The following is a 13359-nucleotide window of genomic DNA, read 5'->3' as shown; positions in this document are numbered from 1 at the left end:
AGCCTGGCTCCATATTCTTTGCACACTCCCTTCAGGTATTTATATACATTAATAAGATCTACCCCAAGCCTTCTCTTTTCCAGGCTGAACTGTCCCAGCTTTCTCAGCCTTTCCTCGCATGTGAGGTGCTTCAGCCCCTTAAGTCATCCTTGTGGCCTTCCATTGAGCTCTCTCCAGTATGTCCATGTGTCTCTTGTACTGGTGAGCCCAGAACTGGACACAGTACTCCAGAGGTGGCCTCCCCAGTGCTGAGTAGAGGGAAAGGATCATGTCTCTTGACCTGATGGCAATGTTTTACCTAATGCAGCCCAGGTAAAATTTCACCTTCTTTGCATCAAGGGCACACTTCTGGCTCATGTTCAACCTGGTGACACCAGGACACCAGGTCCTGGAAAGCAAAGCTGCTTTCCAGCTGGGTGGCCCCCAGCATATACTGGTGCATGGGGTTGTTCTTCCCCAGGGGCAGGACTTTGCACTTCCCCTTGTTGAAATTCATGAGGTTCCTGTCAGCCCATTTCTCCAGGCTGTCAAGGTCCCTCTGGATGGCAGCATGACTCTCTGGCATTATCAGCCACTCCTCCCAGTTTGGTATCATACAGTCATAGAATAGTTTGGGTTGTAAGAGATCTTTACAGGTCATCTAGTCCAACATCCCTGCAATGAGCAGGGACATCTTCAACCAGATCAGGTTGCTCAGAGCCCTGTCCAACCTGACCTTGAATGTTTCCAGGGATGGGGCATCTACCACCTCTCTGGGCAACCTGTGCCAGTGTTTCACCACCCTCAGCGTAAAAAATTTCTTCCTTATATCCAGTCTGAATCTCCCCTCTTTTACTTTAAAACCATTACCCCTTGTCCTGTCGCAACAGGCCCTGCTAAAAAGTTTGTCCCCATCTTTCTTATAAGCCCCCTTTAAGGACTGAAAGGCTGCAATAAGGTCTCCCCAGGGGCTTCTCTTCTCCAGGCTGAACAACCCCAACTCTCTCAGCCTTTCTTCATAGGAGAGGTGCTCCAGCCCTCTGATCATTTTTGTGGCCCTCCTCTGGACCCACTCCAACAGGTCCATGTTTTTCCTGTGCTGAGGGCCCCAGAGCTGGACGCAGTACTGCAGGTGGGGTCTCACCAGAGCAGAGCAGAGGGGCAGAATCCCATACCCGACCTGCTGGCCACACTTCTTTTGATGCAGCCCACGATATGGTTGGCCTTCTGGGCTGCGAGCACACATTGTCGGCTCATGCCCAGCTTTTCATCCACCAGTACCCCCTGGTCCTTCTTGGCAGGGCTGCTCTCAATCCCTTCATCCCCCAGCCTGTATTGATGCTGGGGGGTTGCCCTGACCCAGGTGCAGGACCTTGCACTTGGCCTTGTTGAACCTCATGAAGTTCACATGGGCCCACTTCTCCAGCTTGTCCAGGTCCCCCTGCATGGCATCCCATCCCTCAGGCATGTCAACCGCATCACTCATCTTGATGTCATCTCCAAACTTGCTGAGGGTGCGCTCGATCCCACTGCCTATGTCATTGATGAAGATACTAAACAGTACTGGTCCCAATACAGACCCCTGAGGGACACCACTTGTCACCGATCTCCATCTGGACATTGAGCCGTTGACCACTACCTTCTGGATGCGACCATCCAACCAATTCCTCATCCACCGAACAGTCCACCCATCAAATCCGTATCTCTCCAATTGAGAGAGGAGAATGTTTTGGGGGACCGTGTCGAAGGCCTTACAGAAGTCCAGAGAGACAACATCCATAGCTCTTCCCTTGTACATTGATGTAGTCACTCCATCATGGAAGGCCACTAGGTTGGTCAGGCAGGACTTGCCCTTGGCGAAGCCATGCTGGCCGTCTCGAGTCACCTCCCTGTCCTCCATGTGCCTTAGCATAGCTTCTAGGAGGATCTGTTCCATGATCTTCCCAGGCACAGAGGTGAGGCTGACAGGTCGGTAGTTCCCAGGGTCTTTCTACCCTTTTTAAAGATGGGTGCGATGTTTCCCTTCTTCCAGTCACCAGGGACTTCACCTGACTGCCATGACTTTCCAAATATCATGGAGAGTGGCTTGGCAACCACATCAGCCAATTCCCTCAGGACTCTGGGATGCATCTCGTCAGGTCCCATAGGCTTATGTATGTTCAGGTTCCTCAGGTGGTCACAAACGTGAGCTTCTCTTACAGTGGGAGGGACTTTGCTCTCCCAGTCCCTGTCTTGTGGCACATCCACTCCAGAGGTGTGGGAAGAGAGGTTGCCAGTGAAGACTGAGGCAAGGAAGTTGCTGAGTACCTCAGCCTTCTCCTCGTCCATTGTTACCAGTTTGCCAGTCTTGCTCATCACGGGGGGTATGCTTTCTTTGACCTTCCTTTTCTGGCTGACATACCTGTAGAAGCCCTTCTTATTATTCCTTGCATCCCTTGCCAAGTTCAGCTCCAGCCGTGCCTTGGCCTTCCTGACCCCATCCCTACACAACCGGGCAGCATCTGTATACTTTTCCCAGGATACCTGTCCCTGCTTCCACTGCCTGTGCATTTCCTTCTTGCCCTTTAGTCTCAGCCATGCCAGTCCCTTGCCTTCCTTTCCTGATTTCTTACACCTGGGGATCGAGAGTTCTTGCCGCTCTATGGAAGGTGTCCTTAAAGATCTGCCAGCTCTGTTCTGCTCCCTTGTCCCTGAGGGCAGTTTCCCAGGGGGTCCTATTGACTAATTCCTTGAAGAGCTGGAAGTTTGCTTTCCTAAAATTCAGGGTCCTGACTTTACTCTTTGCCTGACCCACATCCCTCAGGACTGCGAACTCCACCAGTGCATGATCTCTGCAGTCCAGGCTGCCTCCAATCTTGACGTCACCAATTAGCTGACTTGCGTTGGTGACCATCAGGTCCAGTATCACATGCCCTCTGGTAGGGCTGTCTATTACCTGGCTTAAGGAGTTATCCTCAATGCATTCCAGGAGTCTCCTGGATTGCCTACAGCTCGCCATGCTGCGTTTCCAGCAGATGTTGGGGTGGTTGAAGTCCCTCAGCAGGACAAGAGCCTGTGAGCGCAACGCCTCCTGTAGTTGGAGTAAGAGGGCTTCGTCAATAGGCTCCCCTTGATCAGGAGGCCTGCCATAGACACCAACCACAAGAAGGTTCCCTTTGTTACCTTGGTCTCTGATTCTTACCCACAAGCTTTCAACCTGCTCGTGGCTATTCTTCGGAGACAGCTCTTCACACTCTATCCACTTCTTGATGTAGAGGGCAACCCCTCTGCCCCTCCTTCCTCACCTGTCCCTTCTGAACAGCCTGTAGCCATCGATAGCCACGCTCCAGTCATGGGATTTGTCCCAGAAAGTTTCAGTAATGGCAGCTAGGTCCTAGCTTTCTAGCAGCACGGTGGCTTCCAGCTCCTCCTCTTTGTTGCCCCTGCTGCGTGCATTGGTGTAGAGGCACTTCAGCTGGGCTGTCGGCCATGTCACCTTCTTAAAGGAACAGCCCTTACTTCCTTTGAGGTATTGCACTGGTGTTTCCCTGTTGTCTCCTATTACCTCAGGAGCCCCTGGCTCATCTCCGTAAGACTTCAAGTGTGTTCCAGTGTAGCCAGCATGTCTCCGAGCAAGAGGCTGAGGGCCCTCGCTAGCACCCTGTCCCTCTAACCTTGGCATGTCATCCCACAGCTTGTCATGGGCAAGTCTGATATTTATATCTGCAGACTTGCTGAGAGTACACTCTTCCCCATCATCCAAATCATTAATGAAGGTGTTAAAGAGGACTGGACCCAGTATTGATCCCTGGGTCCGCTAGTCCCTGGCCTCCAACTAGACTTTGTGCCACTGATCACCACCCTCTGGGCCTGGCCATTCAGCCAATTTTCAATCCACCTATTGGTACAGCTTTTGCAGCTACTCTGTGTGTGTGTACTTTTGTTGTCTGGTGTTAGTGGTTATCAGTATTGTAAATGTAATCTTCGTGTAAGCACTTGCAGTTTTGAAGCAGTCTGTTTACACTGAATACTAAGAGTTATCACAGTTATCCAAATTCAGTGGTTTCTAAGTAGCAGAAAAATCACAGTTGGGATGACAAATATTGACTGTTGCTGCTCCATTTGCTGGTTAGGCAAAACACTGAGGTCTTTTTACATGAGTCGCTAGCAGTTAATAAAGTGTAACGTTGGGGAGGAATTCATTTTGCATGAGTTTAGATGGCTAAAAGTCACACTTCTGTTCTGGGATAAAGGTCCCTGAGCTTATTTGTGAAAAACTGCCCATGCAAGTTTTCCCAGAGCTAATCTTGCGATACCAGTACTGAGTGGCAGGGATGATGAGGAGGGTTATGGGCAAAGCTGTAAGCAGTTTGGATGTCTCCCCCCTTATAAAACACCGGCTATCCTGAGTGTGAGGAGTCCTTCAAAATGAACAAAAGTCTGCAGGCTTCTATCATGTCATTCCATGTCAGATCAAAATCATTATCCATTACTATTGGTGTATGGGCTGTTTGGGGATACATTGCTCAAATCTGGGTTGATCAGCTTCTCTTTATTTAAACAACAGATATGCTGGGGTTTCTTAAAAATCTTGTTTTCCCTAAAACCAGTCAGAGTTGTGATTATCATGCTCAGTTTTTGGATAAATGCAACACTGTCTTTTTCTTTTCCCTTCAAGAAGCTTTTGATCTCCACCTTGGAATTTCTCTCTTGCTCTTAAATGATTATACTCCACTAAGAAAAGATCAAGTTCTGTATAGTAGCATGTGTGAGTATGTGGGTATGTATATACAAACATATACAAGTGAGACATTCCTGTAGTTATTTGGTTGTTTCTCTGACTTTATTCAGAGAAGAACCATAAAAAAATAGACTGAGCTGGGCACGCCTTCCCCAAAAGCTGGAGTGAGGGAGATTTGGCACCATACTGCTACCTACAGTGTCCTTATCACACTGCTCATTCCTGAACACTTACCAACAGGAGGTCATTTCTGAAGACCCTGTGAAATCTGCAGTGATAGACGTTCCCTGCTTGCTGAAGGGACTCTTAAGGACTATTTAAGCTAAGAGTGAACAGTGACACATTGCTAACAAAGACTTTATGAAGTGGGTTGGAACAGTGTTGTTCGCTAGGACTTTTCGGCAAGTATTGCTTTTACAACAGCTTTGCACTTCGAAGATTTGCTGTTCCTGCTATGGGTAGCTGGTTGTAAGGAATAGGGTTTCCCAGTTCTAGTCCTGTCAATGCTTTGTTACAGTCATGCTCAGATCTCTTACCTACCTTTTTATGATGTGATACAAAGTTTTTCAGAAATGGAGATCCCTTTTACATCAGCTTAGAGCCCATGAGAACTGCAAGTGTTGGTACTTCTACTGTCTTTGTGTATGTGTATCTACATTGTGTATGGAGCTGAAATGTTGGCTGGTGTGTAGCATCAAGCTCTGGCATTGAGCTGTCAAAACAGCAGCCACCACTACAGAGCAGGAACCGTAGTGGAAGGTATTGCAGTATGCTGTCTGAGGGGCTATAATTGCTGTGTTTGACTCTGGGAATACTGCCATTGCTGTCATCGGCTTTATTGATAGAATATGACTATGATCAGCATGACTGAATCAGCCCTTAGAGGAAATATTAAAATGAATATGTTATACTGGCTGGCCTGGAGGGGATGAAATACATTTTCTGGAAGTTAGCAACCTAAGTGACAGTCTGAGCACTACTGGGTATTTCTTTCTATTCAGGGAGTTCCGTTTTACCTCCTTGCCTGTCCCCTGGACTGATGGTTAAGCAGAAACAATCAAGTGCCACAAATGTTGCTAATAATCTACAACAAAAGGAAATCAACATTTTCAAAGTCAACGAAGAGGCCATAGACTGAAGCATAGAAATGAATATTGGATGATGTGTCAAAAGCTATGTGTATAATGGCTGTGTGTTGCCTGGGTCATGATGAGTCATCTACTGCTTATTATTTGTTTGCATGAAGATTAAATCTGCTTGTCCAGTTGTATTATATGAGTTCAAGTGCACACAGAGCACAAATAACCACAAGTTATAACCACCAAAAATCTCTTTATTTTATGTATCTATCTGTTCTTTAGAATAAAGTCAATAAGGAAGGAGAAATTATAAGAAGAGAATGTATACGGAGTTCTTCAGTATGCCATTTGTCTGAGGAAATGAAAATTGGCACTTTTTTTTTTTTTTTTGACTAGGAAAAAAATAAATAGTGCTAATAGCTCTCATTAGCTATTGTTGCCCTAGAAAGATCATGTAACTGTTCTTTTCTTCCTGGGTGTTCATTCTTTGTTTCTACAACGGAGTTCTCCATCATGACTCTTCCATTTTCTCCTTATTTTTAATGACAAACATTAAGAACAACTGAACTTAATCCAGTCTCTTTCTGTGCACAGTGCTTTAAAGCTTTAAAGCAAAGGGTAGCAAAATGCTTGTAGCACAAAGCACTTTAATCCCAGTTCTCATTGGAAAACCAGGTGAGAAGGAATATTCTTCAGCATGTTCAATCACCAAAGAGATGATAGAAGTCTCTTGGTAAGATCACTGGCTGTTGGTTTCCGTCTTCCTCTACACACTCTGAAGCTGGGGGACATATATCTTCCATTGCTGTCTTTCGTAGAACCAATGTATCTGTCATCTTTTTGGCATCTCTTTGCTGCTTTGATCACTGCTACAATTCTACATGTCCCAGTGACTCAGCCTGTCCTTGAGTCCAGTGTCTGTTATTTCTTCATCTTCTCTGTGCTGCTTTTGACGGTAAGTAGGCATGCTATGAAGCAGCTGTTTGCTGCTATGAAAAAGACTAAGGCAATTATTTGAAGTTGCCATTATTTTATCCAGGGTTTTCTATGCGGAGATATACAAGCACGCACAAGAAGTTCAGCACATGCCAGATGTGACTGACTGTGAAGGCAGTGAGCCTCTGTCCAGTGCGTATGTGATTAGTCCAATGTCCACAAGAAATGCTAGACTCACTATATGCCATGGGATTCATCTGTGCATGAACAAGAGCTGCTTCTTCCAGATGCCTGCAGTGAGGCTCTTACTCTCTACTATTACCTCACTCACTAAATCAGATATTTCTCCTTTAAAGCAATGGGTAAAAGATCTGTATTATGTTATTAAAATAGATACATGAAAATACGTTCAGTATGATTGGAAACTTGTTTCCATGTGGCTATTAAAACTAATGCTGTAAGGCATTTGGAAGAAAGAAAGAAGACCTTTGCTTTGGGGTATAAATTACTTATGACTACTAGAGTTTGGAATGAGACATTCCCAGAAGTCAGATCTACTTGCTGCTTTTGTTTCTGAGAAGTGGCTGATACTGGAGGAGATTCTAGACTAGAGAAATTCAGAGTTTGATTTTATCCTCCTCTTGTTCAGATACTCAACATGTAAGAGTCTGGTGTGACAGCTCATAAACCCAGATCACTGTTTCTCAAAGAACTGCTTTATTGTGGGTGTTGTATAGGATTCCTGCATTTTCACTGAAAGAGAGCTCAGAGGCACATTTTATGGCTCCTAATATTCTAAGTGGAGGAGTTACACATCAAAGTGGAGGGGGAAATGGATGGCATTCGTTACACTCGATCTTGCTTTGCTGATCATGATCTGTTCTCTAATAATTATTTTGGACAAGAAACATGAGACACACATTTCTCATTCTGCAAAGAAGGTTTTAATGAGCAGGGAAGATGTAGTGCAGGAGACAGAGGCATCGTGGCCTGATAATATAGAACACATGGTCTGTGATGGTTCACAGCTCTGCCATGGTTCTGCCACGTCATTTTCAGGAAGTCATGTACACACGTTTTGCTTCTGTTTCTATACCTGTAAAATGGAAATAACAATGAGAAGAGCAGAGGAAGAAGTTAGTGTGGATGGGGGGAGCACTCCTAATATTTGCTTTCTTTTTCAACTAACAGAAATCTTTGAAGGGAGCCTTGGAGTCAAAGGGGTCTTCTTTCCCTAGTTTTGACACTCCCTCTCTCTTTCACCCGACTTCAAGCTATTTTTGTTTTCTGTCAATTTCTCATCTAGAGAGAAGTTGGAAAAAGAAGAGTGGTTTTCCTTTTGCATGGATAAATAACTCCTTGATTCAAATGCAGCTTTCCCTGTCAAGTATTTACACAGACCCAGCTGGACGTTCTAAGTGTCTCATAGTGTTGATTGTGTTTGTGGTCTCCGCACCCGAGCTGGAAAGATATGGTGAGGGAAAGGAAGAGTCAGAATGACTAAAACAAAGATTTCTTGTGAGCGCTATCCTGGAAGTGGGATTCGATATCCAACTAAGCACCAAAGCTTCCCATGCAGTGTCTGGAGAGTCAGATGTTTGCTACAGAGACTCAAGATCAGCAATCATTCTGCACAGAGAGCTTCAGCACTGGCCAAAAGGAGGGGCCAAATACAAGGACGTTCAGGGATGTAACTCAGATCCAACCACCTGAATCCCACTCAGGCCTGGTCTCAGAGGAAGGAGGTAAAAGACGCCCCAAGACATATTTAGTTTGGGATGTTGAATAATAATAAACAGAGCAGTGAGGAAAGAAGTCTAATCACCTGTTCAGCCTTCAGGGGAAAATTGCACAAAAAAATTGCACAGAAAATGGTAGTCTATACCTGATTCTCCCATAAGAAAGAGAGGGAAGTATGTGAATTTGTTTGTAAACTAGTGATAGAAATGGAAACTGAGGTCCTCAACCTTTAGCACAAATTTCTGTAGTTGACCCAGATGTTACTAGTCATTTTATTTTATTTTATTTGGCCTTGTCACTCCAAGAAGAAACAGTGAAAAAGTGCAAATAGACAATAGCAGTATGAAAGTCAGTGATCTGTATGGATATGGTGTAGTGTGGAGCATCTAGGTGAACTGTTCCTTGTTGCTTTCCATGTGGACTTTCCTTCTCTGTAGGAAAAAGCACCTTTTCAAAAGTCTTTCTACCATTTTCAATGGCTGTTGTCAACAGCACTTTTAGAAATGTTCAATCTGATGCTTTTATTTGATATCTTATTTTCCTGATGGCTGGGTGCTGAACTAGCACTGAATGACCATGGCAAAGGCCCAAGAAGAAATTGGGTAAAGGGCAGCAAGAACATCATGAAGAGTTCATTAGGAAGTTGTTTATATGTGTCCTTTGGGGATCTTTCTGAATTTCCTGTTTTATTTTAATCATCTTGTTTCTAAGACAGTTCAAAATAAGCATGGAAAAAACCTATTGCTTTGGATTGGATGTGCTTTTGATGGCTGGAGGAAGGTAGTTTGTACAGCAAAACTGCATAGTTTTCTCTCTGAGTTCCTTGTGATGAAGAGGAGTGCTTGCCAGAAATTGAACTCCCCTCCTCGCTACCAATATTACTATACGCTATTTCCCAGAGCTCCTCAGGGTGACGTTGCAATTGGACATGAAATCTCTCTGCTTCAGTAAAGTAATTAGTGATTTTCACTCACATTCTGGAAGAACTGGCACCTTGGAAAAAGATCAGAAGTGGTTTCATTTTCACAGAGGATGGGTGAACACATCCTAACCTAGGTGTACGCATTTCTGAAATCTGTTCAGAGACATTCTTGTGTGGCGTCCCTAGCCTGCCTGCCCCAGGGCTGGGAGATGTGGTTACCTTGCTCCTTATTCAGGTTCTTTGCAGAAGTTTCACCAATAATGTTGTTGCGTAGGAAGACTCTAGAAAACCAGTATCTCCAGGAATGTTGCTTCTAGTTTACAGTGTGATAAATGGGAGGGGAGTAGAGCAGTAAGTTTACCATACACATACCATTCTCCTAGATGGAGCACTAAAGACCTAAACTTTTCTTCTCATTCCTGAATACATCATTTAACTGCTTTTTAAAAGACTATACTAACATTAAGCTTTCTCTTGCAATGCTCTTCTTGCTGTTTTCTGAACCCATATGCTGTAAGAAAACATTATCAATAAGTATCTTTAAATACTTGTTGTCTCTAGGTGTGTTTATGTCCTTTATTTATCCTCTTCCCTCCTCAGCAGGCTGTTCTAGTCCTCACAGAAGTGGGATAAGTTGATTTGCCTTGTGAATAATCTGTTCTTAACCTTTTCTTAAATCTGTGAAATTGCTGGGCTGTTTAAAGTCCAGCAGAGTGTTCATCTCTCTTTTATTTTGGTCTGTACCAGGAAATGCCTACAGAGAATGCCTGGGCAATGGGACATGGGCTTCCAAGATAAACTACTCTCAGTGCGAGCCTATTCTGGATGACAAGGTCTGTATTTTTCCCTTCATTCTTCTCAGTGACATTTCTCAGCATACATGAATGCAAAGCTAAGCTTAAGGTTAACATACTAATTTGGGACTTCTGAGACGGATTCCATTTCTGTCTCTGTAACAAATCCTCCCTGTGAATTCAGGAAAATCACTTATCCTCTCTCCATATCCTCTACTGATATGGTTTTTAAAACAGGATGCTTTATTACACTCTGTCCCTGGTGATGTATGTTTATGCAGATCCTTCCTAGTTTTGTTCAGAGCCTACAGCTGCTACAGTAAATGTTAGTAATAATAACAATAAGACCAAAAGCTTCTTTGGCACTGAAAAATAAGCTTTCACCAGCTGATTCCACCTGTACCTATCAGTTCTGAGGTCTCATCAGCTGGTCTTTCCAGATCTCAATATCATTTTTCCTTCAGCTAATATGTACAGGGGCAGCAGCAGAAAAATACATAAAAAACAGACTCGGGTCACAGCTGTCTTTAAAAGATTGAGCCAGTCTTGCATAATATAGGAGTTTACAGAATGAGATTAGCATATAGGGTTAAGCTCCTTCAGAAAGTCTGCAAGCAATTATGCAAAGTCCTTTTCTTGTCAGATGTCTCAGCTTTTCTTGGAGGCATAGACATTCATCCTCACACAGTTTAAACCTTCAAGCCTTTCATGCCATGTTCTCTTTCTCTTCCTCCTGTTTTGAGTGCTATGGTGGGACACAAGCACACATAGGCTTTGTGCTGTCTCTCTGCCAGATGTGACTTTCCCCTCTAAGAACCAGGGTGGAGCCCAGCAGCTCAGGCCTGTTTATGTTTTGGGGTTCATTCCACTCATTCTGTCATTGGAGTTGTGCCATGCCAGTTGCAAACAGAGAGGAGGAAGACAAGGTCTTACCTGCTGAGGGCTGATTGCAGAGCTAATCCAGATTTAGTACGCGGGAAGTATCTGGACTAGTGCTGTACCCAAAACAGTCATGATGTGCTTTGGCTGTGGTCCAGCATCCATCCTGTAAGATCTACGTTGTTGCTGAATGTGGGCTTTGACAAGTGAATCAGAAAACAGATAACTACACACCAGCTGCTGAGGGGTGCCTACTCTTACCCACTGGTTAGGTAATTTGGTGGTAGCCCACCCCCCACACACCTCCATATGCTAGAGGCTTCTAGAAAGTAAGAAAAAATGTACCAGTACGTGACTGCCATCCAGAGGGATTGATACACATTCAAGGTGGTCTAGTATAGTGGAGAGGCTCCCATGGCAATTTAAGCTGATCTAAGTTGAGACCACCCCAGTGCAGCCCCTCCTTACATTTCTTTCCCACTTAAAATGAAAAACTAGCTTTTTGCTGGGTCATTTTTTGGATGAATCAGTTTCCTAAACCATCTTATTGCATTATTGCAGGAGTGCTGAGGCCAGCACAAGCAAGGGGAGTGAAAGCGTGGCTGGGGTTGAGCGGGACAGCAGACCACAGTAGCAGACCTTCTCTGACTGAAGTGGATTTGCACTTCTGTGAAACCACCCTCTTAAAAATGAACAAGAGGGGGGTGTATGTATCAGCCAGTGCTGATTTAGAGAATGGGAAACAGAGCTGGGTGAAGACTCAAAATCTTTTATGTGGTTTAGCTGATATGGGAAACCTGAGCTGATAGTAGCAGTCTGCTGTACCAGCTCAGGAAAATGCTGCTGTATTTTGATGACACTTTTTATGTGTTTGTCTGCATGACTTGAACAGTTGCTGTCTCTGCACAAGCAAATACAGAGTTTTATTTGAAGAGGCTGGAGAAGTGTTGTGACTAGAGGACAGGACTATTTCCTTTACTCTGTTTTTGCTTTTAAAAACTTTGCAGCTATGGTGATAGCTTAAAACTTCTTAAATAGCATGTTCCTTAAACAGATGAAAGTGCAGATGTTCCCCCACCCTTGTTTGCAAAAGCTTAAAAACTCATTTATTAGATCTTTAAAGATTTGCAACAAGCTTTGCAAATACTAATATTTGTGAATATTTTTGAAATCTCTACATAATGCTCAGTGTTACAGATGAATACTTGGGTTGCTTTGTGAGCTCAAAAAAAAAAAAAAAAAAAAAAAAAAAAGAAAAATCCCCACAGATTTCCATAATCCTCCATTTTGATTAAAGGTGAGATGCAAGCACACATGTGGGTCTATTGTTATTTATTGACTGATACTAGCAGATGCTAAGCATCAGCCAGGAGGTATGCCCTGTGTTTCGTGTTTATTTTTAATACAGAAAACAACACTACTTTCAAGCTTGGCCACTCACGGCCAGAGTGCTAAAGAATTACATGGTTTGACTTCAAATGCAGTGATTGATCCGTGGGACAGGAACAGGACTTTTCATGATCAACCCCATGTCCAGTGCTACATGCTTTATGACAGAGTGTTGGTAATGTAGCAAGGGAAATGTTGGGTTTTTTCAGCTGTGGATCAGTCTTAGGGGGCATAAGCTCCTGTAACACACATTCACTAGATTACATTAATACATCATTGCTTTCCTTGTGGTCAAGACCTGTGACAGTAGCTGATAAAACTGTGCTCTGGGACTGCTTTGCTCCTAGAATCCCACTTTGGCTGGGATCTAGTTGCCCACACGTAGTTACGCGGTGTAGTTTGAAATGCCCCAGTGTGTCTCCGTGCATCTGCCAGGTGTGACACAGGCCTTCTGGAATACCCATGTCCTTCAGCAGCAGCAATTGGAGGTCAGTCACCAGGACCAACTAGGAAGCACCGTCTCCTGAATGCACCTCAAAGGGCACTAGATGCCTGTGTGTGCATAACTGTTTCTAGCCCTTGCTTCAGATATTGGTTCAGATGTTGGGTAGATACCCAAATGTAGTGTCCTAGCATCAACCTGAATCCAATCCTCTGAACAATCAGTTAGCTCCTTCTCCAGGCACAGGAATCAGGTACAGAAATCATTTTGATCCAACTGGCTGTTTGATGGCATAATGTGTGACAAATGGAAAGCTTCTACTCAGCCTACAAGCTCCTGTGTCAAAGGGACCTTTGCTGCATCTGGCACAAATTTGTGCTCTTGTTAGAAGACAAATGAGAGTCTCGGGCAGCAAAAAATACATCTTAGCCTCCAAAAAGAGCTATAAATTAGGAACTTTGGACTTGTCTATGTGGCCT

At 44.2% G+C, this 13359-nt stretch overlaps 1 protein-coding gene across 1 annotated transcript in view; it reads left to right on the top strand.

Moving 5' to 3' along the window:
• Positions 1 to 13359, top strand: part of CRHR2 (corticotropin releasing hormone receptor 2) — a 173319-nt gene that overhangs the window by 85829 nt on the left and 74131 nt on the right. The window contains exon 4 of the mRNA XM_072851554.1: positions 10124 to 10209. Within this exon, the coding sequence (XP_072707655.1) occupies positions 10124 to 10209 (86 nt within the window). The remainder of the gene's footprint in view (positions 1 to 10123; positions 10210 to 13359) is intronic.

The sequence above is a fragment of the Ciconia boyciana genome, chromosome 2, assembly GCF_034638445.1.
Source record: "Ciconia boyciana chromosome 2, ASM3463844v1, whole genome shotgun sequence".
NCBI classification, from domain to species: Eukaryota; Metazoa; Chordata; class Aves; order Ciconiiformes; family Ciconiidae; genus Ciconia; species Ciconia boyciana.
This window is presented reverse-complemented; position numbering and strand designations above follow the sequence as displayed.